We start from the raw sequence: 16824 nt of genomic DNA, 5'->3' as shown, positions 1-16824 counted from the left end.
GACTCTAAAAGTGAAGGCAATAAAAGAAAAAATAAACATGTGGGGAATACATCAAACTAAAAAGCTTCTGTACAGCAAAGGAAACCATCAGCAAAATGAAAAGGCAACCTACTAAATGGGAGAAAATATCTGCAAATCATATATCTGAATAAGGGGTTACTACCCAGAATCTATAAGGAACTCATACAACTCAACAGCAAAAATACAATCTGATGAAAAAATGGCAGGGAGACTGACATTTTTCCAAAGAAGAAATGCAGATGGCCAAAAGACACACGAAATGATAACTCAACATCACTAATCACCAGGGAAACAGAAATCAAAACTACAATGAGATATTACCTCACACCTATTAGAATGGCTATTATTAAAAAGACAAAATATAAGCCCTGGCAAGGCTTTGGAGAAAAAGGAAGCCTCATACACAGCTAGTAGGAATATAAACTGGTGCCTTCACTATGGAAAATAGTAATGGAAGGAAGTTCCTCAAAAATTAAAAACAGAATGACCAGATTATCTAGCAATTCCACTTCTGGGTATTTATCCAAAGGGAACAAAAACAGTAACTTGAAAACATATCTGCATCCCCATGTTCACTAAAGCATTATTTTACAATAGCCAAGATATGGAAATAACTAAGAATCCATCAACAAATGAGCAGATTTAGAAAATGTGGTCCAAATATGCAACAGAATGTCACCTGCCATAAAAAGAGGCATTCTGTCATTTTCAACATGGATAAACCTTGAGTGTTCAAAAGTCAGAGAGAAAAAGACAAATACCTCATGATCTCATTTATATGCAGAATCTGTATTTTAGAAAACAAACAAAAAACCAAGCACACAGATACAGAGAACAAACTTGTGGTTGCTAGAGGGGAAGGGGACATTGGAGGGATAGATGAAGTGGTGATAGAATCAGAAGGCACAAACTTCCAGTTATAAAATAAACAAGTCCTGGGGATACAATGTACAGCATGGTGATAATAACAGTATAGTGCATACTTGAAAGTTGCTAAAAGAACATTTAAGTTAACACACACAAAAAATTCTTTAACTATGTATAGTGATGTATGTTAACTAGTCCTCTGCAGTGATTATTTTGCAATATATATAAATACCAATCATTATGCTCTACACTTGAAACTAACAGGTTGCATGTCACTTATACTTCAATTTTTTAAAAAAAATACAATTTTGAAACTACTGGGAATATATTAAAATTTGTTTTCCAAGTTGCAATCAATAAAGTTTGACAGTCAATTAGAACAATAAAAACATAAGACAGTGTGCTTATGCCTTTTATTTTAAAATAAAAAAAAAAAAAAAACACCAAAAAGAACACCAAAAAACCCACAACTGGAATCTCCTTAAAGGCTATAAAATGAAGAAGGCACAAAAACAGAACAAAAAAAAAAAAAGAGAACTGGACTCACCAGAGTTTTGGATTTCAATACAGCTATATCATTAACTTGACCTTCAGTCATTCATTTAACTATAATAACACCTTGTTTTTGTTCATCTCTAAAATGATCAGTTTGGACCAGATGATAAGTGAGTTTCATGCAAAGCCAGTTTTCTCTTGGTGAAGTCAACTTAGCAGCACAATCCTCCCCAGCTCAATTTCCAGCAGTTCGTGGAAGGAGAATATAAGAGACTGAAGATACCGGATGGGTCTGGGTCTGAGACCTGGGCAGGTGACTAGCAGATTTCCAGCAGGACATGTTTATGAAAGGGCACTGCAAAAAATGGGCCCTGGACTGCCTTCCAGTGATCAACTGAAGGACTACTACATACTGTAAAATACGAAGATAAAAGGCCTGGCCTTCTTTTGCAAGCTCAGAGGTAAGGCAGACATGTTTACAAACAATCACAATTATTGTCGTTACATGACAAGGGCTACGGCAAAGAGAACACAGAACTGTGGCCTGGCCAACACAAATGTAGGTCTCAGCCACAATTTTTGCTTTTAGAAGACAGAATAGATGCAGTCATTTTTCCCTATTCTTCCTGCTAAGTACAAATGAAAACTCTGGACATTATACTTACAGCAAACACAAGGAAATTCTGAAAATTAGGAGAGAAGGCAGGTGACCATCTACGGACCTCATGACCCTAAGAAGAACAAACAGTGAATTCCCTGGGTTTCCTTTCTACCTCCTACATCCTAGACTGGCAGAGTCTAGGAGAAGCCAGCAACCAAGAAATAACATTGAGCAAAAACAAAAAAGACCTCAAGAAAAGTCTGCTGTCTCTACCCAAAGAAACTAGGAAGGAAAAGGATGATCTTTTGACCATTTTTAAGCAATAACTACTACACTCAAGACAAACACAACAAAAACAGCTATGGCTATTACTCCCACCAGCCAAGGTCAAGTATGGAGAGTCTGAACTTGGCATGCTGTAACAAGGTGCTCTTCCACCCCCATTCCAAGTGTTGCCAGAGAAGGCCAAGTGGGAAGCTGGAATTCCACCTGCCAAATGGAAACAAGCCAGACCCTAGTCCCATGCCACAGTGTCAGATGAGACCAGGCAGGGGGCCAGAACTCCCATCTCTGCCCAGCAGAAATAAGGTGCCCCTATCCTGTCCTGCTAGAGTAGAATCAACAAAGACCTGGTGGGGAGCAAGAACTCTCATAATCTCTTATCAGTAACCACAGTATTAGTGGAAGCTAGTGGGAAACAGTAGGGAAGACCCCTCCAACTCCCAGGCAGGATGGTGTCAGCAGATACCTAAAGAAGGGCCTGAATTCCTGGCCTTCCCAAAAGTGACAAAAAGCCCATGCCTCTGGGTCAACATGACCCAGCAGACAATCTGGACTTCCACCCCTACATGGAACCAATGAAGTGAACACTTCTTCACCCACCAAAGGGGCATTAGGAGGAAGTCTGCTAAAATGCAAGACTTAAGAGATTTAGTCTTATAATATTTAAAACGTACAGATTTTGATCAAAAGTAGTTTGTCATACCAAGAACCAAGAAGATCTCAAAATGAATGAGAAAAGAGACAAACACCAAGATAACAAAGATGATGAAACTATCTAGGAAGGATTTTAAAGCAACTATCACTAAAATATTTCAAAAAGCAATTATAAACATACTTGAAATACATAAAAAAAAAAAAAAAAGGAGAGGGAGCTCCCACTGTGGCTCAGTAGAAATGAACCTGACTAGTGCCCATGAGGACAAGGGTTCAATCCCTGTCCTTGCTCAGTGGGTTAAAGATCTGGGGTTGCTGTGAAGTGTGGAGTAGGTCACAGATGCGGCTCAGATCTGGCGTTGCTGTGGTTGTGGTACAGGCCGGCAACAGCAGCTCCAATTTCACCCCTAGCCTGGGAACCTCCAGATGCCACACTTGTGACACTAAAGGAAAAAAAAAGGTCTCCACAAAATCAGAAAATCTTAGGAAAGACTACATAAAGATATATATTGGAGGGTATCCTTTCAGAGGATTGTGTTTAAAGCCATTTGAAATAAACTCTGAGTATTTAAGCCTCCAACTCCAAAGTCCAGAAGTCTCATTTTTCTTTTAATTTTTATGAATTGATTTTAATTCTACTCTTATTTTACAGTGATATAAAATATCCATATGATTTCCAAAATCAAATCTACAAGACAAAGTAGGGAAATCTAACTTCTTATTTTTTCTTTCACCATATTTCCTTCCTTCTTTAGGTAACTTTTTAAAAAAGATTATTCATCTTTTAACTATGATTTTTAATAAAATATATGCAGATGTGCTCAGATCCTCCCTTTCTCAGATAAATAATATCATACAACACATACTATATTCTACCTTGGTTTTGGTCCTCTAGGTTTATAGCCTGGAGATTATGCCAGAGAAATTAAGTATCTATTCCTTTTATTCCTTGTAAAAGGTTTTTACACTGTTTAGAATTCTATGACATGGGATACCATAATTTATTCAATCTGTCTTCTACCACAAATAATGTCAACAAGTAGCTCTGCATACAGTAGGTCGTATTTTTTCCAGTGTATACTTGAGTATAAATATATAGAATTAGGATTTCTGTGTTAAATAATAAATTCATATATAGTTTGTTCAATTTAGGGAAAAAAAAAAGATATATATTGGAGTTGTCCTCTGGCACAGTTTGTTAAGGATCCAGCGTTGTCACTGCAGTGGCTTGGGTTGCTATGGCATGGATTTGATCCACGGCCTGGGAACTTCCACATGCTGTAGTGCAACCAAAAAAAAAAAAGATATATATCTTGATTTATCTGCATACTTACACATGTGAATATATAAAAAATAACCAAAAGAAAAATTTAGAAATAAAAAAATAATAAATTATTCAATGAATGGACTCAACAACAAAATAAAGACATAGAAAAGTAATCCCTGAACATGAGTATAAAGAACAGAAATTACCCAATTAGAACAAAAGACAAAAAAATAGACTGAAGAAAAAAAATGAATAAAATCTCTGAGACATGTGAGACATCTAACAGTGGTATCAGTTTCAGAGGAGAAAGAGGGTGGGGCTAAACAACATTCCAGAAATAATAGTCTTAAAATTTCCCCAATTTAGCAAAAAACATAAACCCATGTATTCAAGAAACTGAATGAACACCAAAAAAAGATAAATTTCCAAATATCCACACCATTAACCATCACAGTCAAACTTCTGAATACTAAAGACAAAGAAGCCAAAAACAAACATTGCATTACCTATATGGGGGAAAAAATTTCAAATGACAGCAGATTTCTCATCAGAAACCAGGAAGACCAAAGGAAATAGCACACATTTACCAAGTGCTGAAAGAAAAGTCAATTCAGAATTCTATACTAGTGAAAATATTCTTCAGAAGGAGATGAAACCGAGACATTCTCAGATAAAGGAAACCTGAGAATCTGTTGCCAGTAGATCTATCCTAAGAGGATGACAAAATGACACTAAATAATAAAAGAAGAAATTCTGAAACATCAGGAAGTAAGAAAATATGATCGGAGCAGAATAGGTGTAAGTATAATAAAAAAAAAATCACATCTTTATTTTTCTTCTTTTTTGTCTTTTTGCTATTTCTAGGGCCACTTCCGTGGCATATGGAGGTTCCCAGGCTAGGGGTCTAATCGGAGCTGTAGCCACCGGCCTATGCCAGAGCCACAGCAACTTGGGATCCAAGCCGCATCTGCAACCTACACAACAGCTCACGGCAATGCCGGATCCTCGACCCACTGAGCAAGGCCAGGGATCAAACCCGCAACCTCATGGTTCCTAGTCGGCTTCGTTAACCACTGAGCCACGACGGGAACTCCCATTTTTTTTTTTTTGTCTATTTTTCTTTTTTCATTTATAATTATTTTTATTCTTTCCATTAGAGTTGGTTTACAGTGTTCTGTCAATTTTCTAACATATTGATTTTTCTAATAAGTTTGACAGCTATAGCAAAATTTATACCACCAACTAATATGGTTCTCAATATATGTAAAAGAAATATTTAAGACAATCATACTATAAATTGAGGGAAAATGGAATTTGGAGGTAATTAATGGTTTGACACTCCATTGGACCTGGTAAAATGTTGAACACGACATTGAAAAATACACATATTTGTGTAATAACTAGGGTAACCATTACATAGCAATACAAAGAGATCCTCAAAGACATTACAGATAAATCAAAATAAAATTCTAAAATATGTCCTAATAACTCACAGAAAACTTAAGTAAAAGAACAAATAAAAAAACAAAAGCAAAGGAAAACAAAAAATAAAATGGCATACTTATTACAAAATTACCTCGAATGTAAATGATTTATAGAGAAGAAAAAGAGTGATGGTATTTGAGGGTACAAACTTATAACAAGTAGTAAACAAGCTGAGAGATCTAATATTGTATAAAGAATACACACAATAATACAATATTATGTTATGTAATGTAATAAATATTGCTACATTGGCAATCATTTATAGTATTTAAAGCTATCAGGAGTTCTCGTCATAGCAAAGCGGAAACGAATCCAACTAGGAACCATGAGGTTGCAGGTTTGATCCCTGGCCTCACTCAGTGGGTTAAGGATCCGGCACTGCTATGAGCTGTGGTGTAGGTCACAGACGTGGCTCGGATCCCGTGTGGCTGTGGCATAGGCTGGCAGCAACAGCTCCGATTAGACCCCTAGCCTGGGAACCTCCATATGCCACAGGTGCGGCCCACAAAAGACAAAAAAGACCAAAAAAAAAAAAAAAAAAAAGGTATCAAAGTAACATATAGAACACCTTAAACCTAACCAATTTAAAAAAACAAGCATAAGTAGCTATATTACTTTCAGAGTAGACACAAGACTAAATAAAATTACCAAAAACAGAGGGACATTACACAATGACAGTGTTAATCCACCAAGAAAATATAAGTATGTATGGACCAAATGCCAGAGCTTCACACATAACTTAGACAACTTACATAAATGAGAAGGATCAATTCCTCAAAAAGCATAGAATACCACAACCCACTCAATATGAAATAGAAAATGGAAAAGTCCTATAAATATTAAGAAAACAGAATCTGTAATTTAAAATATCTCCCCCTGGAGTTCCCATCGTGGCTCAGTGGTTAACAAATCCGACTAGGAACCATTAGGTTGTGGGTTTGATCCCTGGCCTCACTCAGTAGACTAAGGATCCGGCGTTGCCATGAGCTGTGGTGTAGGTCGTAGCCACGGCTTAGATGCAGCATTGCTGTGGCTGTGGTGTAGGCCGATGGCTACAGCTCCGATTAGATCCCTAGCCTGGGAACCTCCATATGCTGTGGTGCGGCCCTAGAAAAGACAAAAAGTAATAATAATAACAAATAAAATAAAATATCCCCCCCAAAGAAATCTTCAGTTCCAGATATTTTCACTGAAGATATCTACCAAATGTTTAAAGAAGAATTAATACCAATTCTACACAGTATCTTCTTCAAAACAGAAGAGCAGAGAATATTTCCCAAAACCATTCTATAAAGCCGGTATTACCTGATAACAAACTAAGAGTGCACAAAAAAGAAAACAGACCCATATCACTCATGAATACAAATGCAAAAATTCCCAAGACCACCCACTCAGAACTGAGCAAAAAATAAACAAAATCATACCCCATGACCTAGTGAGCTTTATTCCAGGGATGCAAGGCTAAAACTACATTTGAAAAATCAATGCAGCTTATCATATTAGTAGGTTTAAAAAAAAAAAAATCACATGACCTTATAAATAGATGCAGAAAAAGTATTTGACAAAATCCAACACTCGTTCATGATAAACACTCTCAGAAAACTAGAAAAAGAAGCAACTTCAACTTGACAAAAAACATTTACAAAAAACCTAAGCTAATATCATACTTATAATGTGGAAAAACTGAATACATTCCCCCTAAAATCAGTAACAAGGCAAGAATGCCTGCTCTCACCATTGCTATTCAATATAATACTGAAAGTTCTAATCAGGGCAATAAGGCAAGGCAAGGAAACCAAAGGTACACAAACTACAAAGGAAGAAATAAAACTGTTTGTAAATGACATGATTGTCTACATAGTAGATCCCAAAGAATCTACAAAAAAAGTACTTACAGAACTAATAAGTGCAGGAGTCCCATAGTGGTGCAGCAGGTTAAGGATCCAGTGTTGCCACTATAGCAGCTCAGGTCACTGCTGTGGCATGGGTTTGATCCCTGGCCCAGGAACTTCCACATGCTGTAGGTGTGTGTGGGGGGTGGGGATTCAACCTAATCCTCATGCCTTACTAAATATTAACTCACAATGGAAAAGACCTGGCATGTAAATACTAAGACTATAAAACTTTCAAAAGATAACATAGAAGAAAATCTTAGGAAACTTGGCCTAGGTGAAGTGATAAAGATGGCAACAAAAACATAATCCATAAAAGGAAAAACTGATAAATTGGACTACATCAAAATAAAAAACTCTTTGAAAGGCACTGTTAAGAGGATTAAAAGATGGAAATTCCTGTTGTGGCTCAGCAGGTTAAGAACCTGACTAGTATCCATGAAGACTGGGTTTCAATCCCTGGCCTCACTCAGTGGGTTATGAATCTGGCATTGCCATGAGCTGTGGTGCAGGTCACAGATATGGCTCGAATCCAGCGTTGCTATGGCTGGGGTGTGGGCCGGCAGCTGCAGCTCCAATTCAACCCCTACCCTGCGAACTTCCATGTACTGCAGGTGCAGCCCTAGAAAGCGAAAAAAAAAGAGGATTAAAAGATATGCTACAGATCACATATCTGACAAAGGATTCCTATTTCAAACATGTAGGAACTCTTAGGAGTTCCCGTCCTGCTGCAGCAGAAACGAATCCGACTAGGAACCTTGAGGATGTGGGTTCGATCCCTGGCCTTGATCAGTGGGTTAAGGATCCAGCATTGCCATGAGCTGCGGTATAGGTCGCAGACTCAGCTCCGATTAGACCCCTAGCCTAGGCACCTCCATATGCCAAGGGTGTGGCCCTAAAAGGACAAAAGACAAAAGACAAACAAAAAAACAAACAAAAAAAAACCTCTCAAAACTCAACAATTAAAAAATAACAAAACAATTAGAAAATAAGCAAAAGACATGAGAGACATCTTACTGAACAGGATATACAGATGGCAAATAAGCACATAAAAAGATGTTCAACATCTCAAGCTGTAATGGAAATGCAAATTAAGACCACAGTGAAATATCACAACACACCTATGAGAAGAGATAGAATATTGGAGTTCCTGTCCTAGTGCAGCGGAAACGAATCCAACTAGGAACCATAAGGTTGTGGGTTTGATCCCTGGCTTCGCTCAGGTCAAGGATCTGGCATTGCCATGAGCTGTGGTGTAGGTCACAGACAAGCCTCCATCTGTCGTTGCTGTGGCGTAGGCTGGCAACTACAGCTCTGATGCCACCCCTTGCCTGGGAACCTCCATATGCTGCAGATGAGGCCCTAAAAAAGACCAAAAAAAAAGAAGAGATAGAATAAAAAACAGTGACACCACCAAATGATGGTGAAGATACGAAGGAACTGGATCATCCATAAATTACTGGTGGGAAAGTCAAATGGTAAACAAAGTGGAAAGTAGTTTGTCAGCTTTTTAAAAAACTAACCATATACTTACTAGCCATACATTTGACTCAGCAATTACATTTCTGGGAATTTATCTCAGAGAAATAAAACTTTATGTCTGCACAACAACCTGTACGTGAGTGTTCACATTAGGTTTAATGGTAACAGCTGAAATCTGAAAACCAAAATGTCCCCCAAAAGGTAAATGTCCCTCAATACATAATGTGGTACCCATCTTTACCACAGACTACTACTCAGCAATAAAAAGAATACTGACACATACAATAATTTGGATGACTCTCAAGGTCACTGTGCTGAGTAAAAACATCAAACTCAAAAGATCACACGCTGTATGATTCCATTTATACAGCACTGTGGAAATGACAAAATTATATAAATAGAGAACAAATCAGTGGTTGACAAGAGTTAGGGAAGGGGAAGGAGGGCATGACTATAAAAGGGTATAGCAGGAAGAAGACACTGTGAACAGTTTTTCAACTTGAAGTGGTGGTTATACAAATCTACACATATGATAAAATGACACAGAACTGGACATAAATATTGCACCAATTTCAAATTCCTGGTTTTGATTTTATCTACCAAGTAACAGCTGAGAAACTGGGTGAAGAGTACATGAGATCTCTCCCTATTACCAAAGCAACCTCTTATGAATCAATAATTATTTCAGGAGCTCCCGCTGTGGTACAACAGGATCAGTAGGGACTAGGAGTGCTGGGACGTAGGTTTGATCCCTGGTCCAGCATGGTTGGTTAAGGACCCAGTGTTGCCACAGCTGCAGCTTAGTTCACAGCTTGGCTTGGATCTGATCCCTGGCCCAGGAGCTCCATATGCCAAGGGGTGGCAAAAAAAAAAAAAAGTAAAAGTAAAAACAAACAAATAAACAAAAAATGGCAGTAGTATCTCACAATACAGACGTGTATGTAGCACTGAAAACCTGGCATTTCTAACTAGGGAACACCTCAAGGTATCTTCACGTGACTTTTTTTTTTTGGCCTTCTTTTAGGGCCACACCCCCACAGCATAAGAAGGTTCCCAAGCTGAGGATCAAGTCAGAATTGTAGCTGCTGGCCTACACCACAGCCACAGCAATGCAAGATCCCGAGCTGTGTCTGCGACCTACACCATAGTTCACAGCAACACCAGATCCTTAAACCACTGAGCAAGACCAGGGAGCAAACGTGCATCCTCATGGATGCTAGTCAGATTCATCTCCACCGAGCCACGATGGGAACCATGTGAATTTTTTTTTAAAAGGTTTTATTAAAATAAAAAAAAGCCTTTTTTTTCCCTGATAAGAGTATTCAAGTAGGAGCTCCTGTCGTGGCTCAGCAGTGACAAATCCAACTTAAAATTAAAACATGAATGTGAAAATTATAAAGCAGTTGTTTTATGAAAACAAAAGTTGATAACCTGTTTTTAAAAGTCTTAAAAGTTCCCTAAGAAGTTGTCACAACAGGTTAAAGCTCTGGCAGTGCCTTAGTTGTGGCACAGGCTGCAACTGGAGTGCGGGTTTGATCTCCAGCCTGGGAACTTCCACATGCCACAGATGCAGCCAAAAAAAAGAAAAGAATTTAGGAGTTCCCACTGCAGCATAGTGGGTTAAGGATCTGGTGTTGTCTCTGTAGCAGCCTGGTTGACTGCTAAGGCACAGAATCCCTGGCCTGGCACGGTGGGTTAATGCTCCAGCATTGTCCCAGCTGTCACAGAGGCCACAGCTTTGGCTCAGATTCGGTCCCTGGCCTGGAAACTTCTATGAGCCACACGTGTAGCCAAAAGAAAAAAGAAGAAAAGGGTTTTAGACTATAAATTACTAATTTCTCTGATACTGGCTGGCTCAAGAAAGGTTTTTCATTTCAAAAGGACAGTAGCACAGAAACCCCAAATTTCCCTTACTTGGAATCTGTAACATGAAGATTTGCTCCCTACCTCAGGGGTGGGTGCAGCATAGGCTGTGTAAGGAGGTGGGGAGGATGCCACGGCAGTCTCATCATACATGACTTCTGAGCCAACATAAGCCTTGAGAGGAGAGAAAGTATGAAAATAAGTGAGTTGTCACAGAGCAACTACAGGCTCTTATGATGCCACATCCTTTTATTTAGAAAATTTAAAAAATTAAAAGCCAAAAAGTTTAATCTTTGTAGAGGAAATAGAACAGCTCTCTAAGAAGCAATGACTAAAAGGACTGTCTCCCCCTTGCCCCCAAAACTGCTCCAGTATCCTTAGAATTCAGGAGGTAGTCCTCCCCAACCACCAGCAGGGGGCAGAAGCAGAGTGCTCACTGCCCGAGAAGGCCACAGAGGCTCCATCCTTACCCAGGCCTCTTAGAAGTTACAACGCTCTCAACAACCCTTCTCTTCACAAGTAAAAATCCTACAGTCTGAAATACAGCAGTCAGGGGTATGCTCTACACTGTCTTGTTTTTGCACTTCAAAAAATCTTTCATTAAATTACTCCCCAGTGGAAAACAAAAGTATATAGATGTATTCTTTACAAAAAAAATCCAGGAGTTCCCGTCATGGCGCAGGGGAAACGAACCTGACTAGGAGTCATGAGGTTGCGGGTGCAATCCCTGGCCTCGCTCAGTGGATCAAGGATCCGGCGTTGCTGTGAGCTGTGGTGTAGATCGCAGAAGCAGCTCAGATCTGGCATTGCTGTGGCTATGGCATAGGCCGGCAGCAACAGCTCCAATTAGACCCCTAGCCTGGGAACCTCCATATGCTGCAGGTGCGGCCCTAAAAAGACAAAAAAGAAAAGAAAAAAATCCATATAAAGAATCACCTTAGATCCCGCCCCAAACTACATGAATTATCAATACTAATTTCATTCAGGTAAAGGATTTTCATCAAAGAAGAGGTTACTGGAGCTGCAGAGTAAGCTCGGGGGGGGGGGGGGAGAATACTCTCAGGATAACAAAATTAGGAAAAAACAACATTTGGATATTAGGTCTTTTTACTTTCTTTTCCCACCTGCACAAATTCTTTTAGGAGCTCCACCTACCTTATTTTTTTCTTTAGAGAGATAAAGGAAAAGAGAAAATACTGTCTGAAGAATGAAAACACTGACCACAGAGTAAGCTGCCTTTGATTCCCTGACAAACACAAAGAGGCATCACTAGGCTCACAAATGGCATTTACTGTCTCAGAGACTTAGAAGAACTACAGACAAGGACAAAGCCCCCAACATTTGTTTCACAGGTTGAGATGCTATACATGGAAAGGACCCACTCTGTAAACCATAGCAGAACTCAAAGTGCTGCAAATCTTCGTGCAGCACTTCTAGAACACAACACTGGAACCAGTGTGCCTGTGTTAAAAGAGCTCCTCCAGTCAAAATGTTTGTCAAATGCCAGCTTCCTCAATGGATTATGTGTCAGTGAAACACAGCCTGCCTATCTCTGCTCACTCACCCCGGGCAGGATGGCCAAGAAACCCATCTTCCCCACTTCCCTTCTTAATCTATTTTTCTCCTGTGTCTTACAGCAAGACTACGTGAAAACATTACAGGTAACTGCCATTAGCAACTTACTGTGTTTGTCCTGGAATCCTGGAGTGTGAATTTCCAGGCCCTGGAAGAAAAAAAAAAAAAAAAGAGTTACTTTAATTTGAGGCAATCCAACAACTATCTCAGCAGTCCTGAAAAGTGCACTGGCATCAGGAACTCCTGAAAAAGCTTGTTTTAATAACAGATCTTTGAGTTACTGTTGTGGGTCAGCAGGTTACAAGCCCAACTAGTATCCATGAGGATGCAGGTTCAGTCACTGGACTCGGTTAGTGGGTTAAGGATCCAGTGTTGCTTGAGCTGTAGTGTAGGTCACAAACGCAGCTGGAATCATGTGCTGCTGTGGCTGTGGTATAGGCCAGCAGCTGCACCCCCAATTCAACCCCTAGCCAGAGAACTTCCACATGCCACAGCTGCAGCCCTTAAGAAAAAAAAGAAAAATGTCTCTAGCACTTGCCTATCGTATTAACTCATTTGAGAGATTCAATCGACTCATTTGAGACATGCACTAGGACTATATAATATGGAAAGAAATAAATCTATAATACATATGTCATTATTTTTTATGGGGATTTTAATGGGACTTTATTATACTTGATTTACAATGTTGTGACAATTTTGGCTGTGCAGCAAAGTGACCCAGTTATAAATATATATACATTCTTTTTCTCACATTATCCTCCATCATGTTCCATCACAAGTGATTAGATATAGTTCCCCGTGCTATACAGCAGGATCTCATTGCATGTCCACCCCAACATGCAATAGTTTGCATCCACCAACCCCAAACTCCCAGTCCATCCCACTCCCTCTTGGCAACCACAAGTCTATTCTCCATGTCCATGAGCTGCTTTTCTGCAGATAGGTTCATCTGTGCTATATATTAGATTCCAGATATGTGATACCATATGGTATATTTCTCTTTCTGACTTACACCACTTACTGTGAGTCTTTAGTTCCATCCATGTTGCTACAAATGGCTTTACTGTGTTCTTTTTATGGCTGGGTAGTATTCCGTTGTGTACATGTACCACATCTTCTCATTTATGTTGTTGGACATTTAGGTTGTTACCATGTCTTGGCTATTGTCAATAGTGCTGCAATGAACATAGGGGCACATGTATCTTTTTGAATGAAAGTTTTGTCCACATATGTGCCCAGGAGTGGGATTGCTGGGTCATATGGTTGTTTTATATTTAGTTTTCTGAGGTAGCTCCATACTGTTTTGCATAATGGTTGTACCAATTTACATTCCCACCAACAGTGTAGGAGGGTTCCCTTTTCTCCACAACCTCTCCAGCATTTGTTATCTATAGTTTTATTAATGATGGCTGTTCTGACCGGCGTGGGGTGGTACTTCATTGTAGTTTTGCATTTCTCTAATATTAGTGATGTTGAGCTTTTTTTCATGTTCCTACTGGCTATCTGTATGTCTTCTTTGGAGAAATGTCTATTCAGGTCTTCTGCCCACTTTTTGACTGGGTTGTTTCTCTGCTGTTGAGTTGTATGAGTTACTTGTATATTTTGGAAATTAAGCCCTTATCGGTTACATCTTTTGAAACTATTTTCTCCCCTTCCAAAGGCTGTCTTTTCACCTTTTTTATGGTTTCCTTTGCTCTGCAAAAGCTTCTATGTTTGATTAGGTCCCACTGGTTTATTTTTGCTTTTATTTCTATTGCCTTGGGAGACTAACCTAAGAAAACATTTGTAAGGTTGAGGTCAGGAATGTTTTGCCTATGTCCCTTCTAGGAGTTTTATGGTGTCTTATTTTTAAATCTTTATGCCATTTTGAGTTTATTTTTGTTCACAGTACAAGGGTGTGTTCTAGTTTCATTATTTACATGCAGCTAGCCAGTTTTCCCAGCACCACTTGCTGAAGAAACTGTTTCCCATTTTACATTCTTGCCTTCTTTGTCAAAGATTAACTGACCATAGGTGTCTGGGTTTATTTTCGGGTTCTCTATTTTGTTCCATTGGTCCATATGTCTGTTGTTGTTTTTTTCTGTGCTTTTAAGGGCTGCACCCACAGCATATGGAAGTTCCCAGACTAGAGGTCATATCGGAGCTGTAGCAGCCAGCCTACACAACAGCAACATAAGATTTGAGCTGCATCCTGTGACCTACACCACAGTTCATGGCAACACCAGACACTTGACCCACTGAGCAAGGCCAGGGATTAAACCCACTTCCTCATGGATACTGGTCAGGTTTGTTACCACTAAGCCACAACAGGAACTCCCCCATATGTCTGTATTTGTACCACTACCACAATGTCTTGATTAATGTACCTTTGGATATGGTCAGAAGTCTGGGAGAGTTATGCCTCCTGCTTGGTTTTTTTTCCCTCAAGATTGATTTCGCACCTCTGGGTCTTTTATGATTCCATATCAATTTTTGAATTATTTATTCTAGTTCTGTGAAAAATGTCATGGGTAATTTGACAGAGATTGCATTAAATCTGTAATTTGCTTTGGGTAGTATGGCAATTTAATGATATTAATTCTTCCAATGGAGGAGTATGGATATCTTTCCATTTCTTTGAATCCTCTTTTTTTTTTTTTTGTCTTTTTTGTCTTTTTGTTGTTGTTGTTGTTGTTGCTATTTCTTGGGCCGCTCCCGCGGCATGTGGAGGTTCCCAGGCTAGGGGTTGAATCGGAGCTGTAGCCACCGGCCTACGCCAGAGCCACAGCAACGCGGGATCTGAGCCGCGTCTGCAACCTACACCACAGCTCACGGCAACTCCGGATCGTTAACCCACTGAGCAAGGGCAGGGACCGAACCCACAACCTCATGGTTCCTAGTCGGATTCGTTAACCACTGCGCCACGACGGGAACTCCTCTTTGAATCCTCTTTAATTTCCTTGATTATCCACCTTAATTTCCTTGATTAATGTTTTACAGTTTGCAGCATGTACGTCTTTCACCTCCTTGGTCAGGTTTACTCCTAGGTATTTATTTTTGGGAGGTGTGATTTTGAAATGTATTTTTATATTTCTAACATTTCATTGTTTGTACACAGAACTGCAATAGATTTCTTAATGTTAATCTTGTATCCTGCTACTTTGCTGAATTCACTGATCAGTTAGAGTAGTTTTTATGTGGAGTCCTTAGGGGTTTTTTATATATAGTATCTTGTCACTTTCATAGAGCAACAACTTTACCTCTTCTCTTCCAATTTGGATACCTTTTATTTCTTTTGTTTGTCTGAGTGCTGTGGATAGTACTTCCAATACCATGCTGAGTAAAAGTGCTAAGAGTGGGCATCCTTATCTTGCTCCAGATTTTAGCAGGAAGGCTTTCAGCTTTTTGATTTGCGTATAATGAACCATTCTTGTGATCTTGGGATAAATCCCACTTGGTGGTGGTGCATGATCTTTTTTCGTGTTGTTGGATTCAGTTAGCTTAAATTTTGAGAATTTTTGCATCTATAGTCATAAAAGATATTGGCCTACAGTTTTCTTTTTCGGTAGTTATCTTTAGTTTTGGTATTAGGGTGATGGTGGCTTCATACAATCTCTTTGGGATTATTCTTTCTTCACCCTTTTGGAAAATTTTAAGAAGAATGGGTATAAATTCCTCTCTGTATGTTTGGTAGAATTCACCTGTGAAGCCATCTGGTCCTGGACTTTTGTTGGTAGGGAATGTTTTTATTACATATTCAATTTCATTTCTAGTTATTGGTCTGTTCAACTGATCTGCTTCTTGATTCAGTTTTGGAGGGCTGTATATCTCTAGAAAGTTGTCCACTTCTAGGTCGTCAAATTTGTTGGCATGTAACTATTCAGAGTATTCTCATGGTTTTTTGTATTTCTGCAGTATCCATTTAGATTTCTCTTTTTTCACTTATTTTGAGTTCTCTCCTCTTCCTGGTGAGTCTGCCCAGAGGTATGTCAACTTTGTTTACCCTTTCAAAGAACCAGCTCTTTGAAAATTTGGTTTTATGATTTTTCTCTGTTGTTTTTTGGATCTGTATATATATATACACACATATACGTTTTTTTGTTTTGTTTCCTTTTTTTTTTTGCTTATTAGGGCCACCCACAGCATATGGAAGTTCCCAGGCTAGGAGTTGATCAGAGCTGCAGCTGCCAGCCTAAGCCACAGCCACACAGGATCTGAGCTGTCTGCCACCTACACCACAGCTCATGGCAACGCTGGATCCTTAACCCACTGAGCAAGGCCATGAATTGAACCTGCATCCTCATGGATACTAGTCAGATTTGTTAACCACTGAGTCACAACAAAAAATCTGAATCTCT

The 16824-nt window shown here is 39.2% G+C and overlaps 1 protein-coding gene across 13 annotated transcripts in view; it reads right to left on the bottom strand.

Annotated features, from left to right (window-relative positions):
- The window catches only part of PLEKHB2 (pleckstrin homology domain containing B2), a 60729-nt gene that overhangs the window by 10599 nt on the left and 33306 nt on the right, over positions 1-16824 (bottom strand). For 4 of the 13 annotated variants that reach the window (XM_021076266.2, XM_021076267.2, XM_085000218.1 and 1 more), the window contains 2 exons: positions 12593-12632; positions 10994-11083 (listed from right to left, as the gene is read on the bottom strand). In XM_021076266.2, coding sequence (XP_020931925.1) covers positions 10994-11083; positions 12593-12632 — 130 coding nt within the window. The other 9 variants (XR_014829995.1, XR_014829991.1, XR_014829992.1 and 6 more) reach the window with 9 other exon arrangements.

Source organism: Sus scrofa, chromosome 15 (assembly GCF_054392235.1).
Source record: "Sus scrofa isolate SSC_HxYL_T2T_F1_AM1 chromosome 15, Sscrofa_HxYL_maternal_Yorkshire_Landrace_v2.0, whole genome shotgun sequence".
Taxonomy (NCBI): domain Eukaryota; kingdom Metazoa; phylum Chordata; class Mammalia; order Artiodactyla; family Suidae; genus Sus; species Sus scrofa.
Note: the sequence above shows the minus strand (reverse complement) of the source record. Positions and strands in the feature narration are given on the sequence as shown.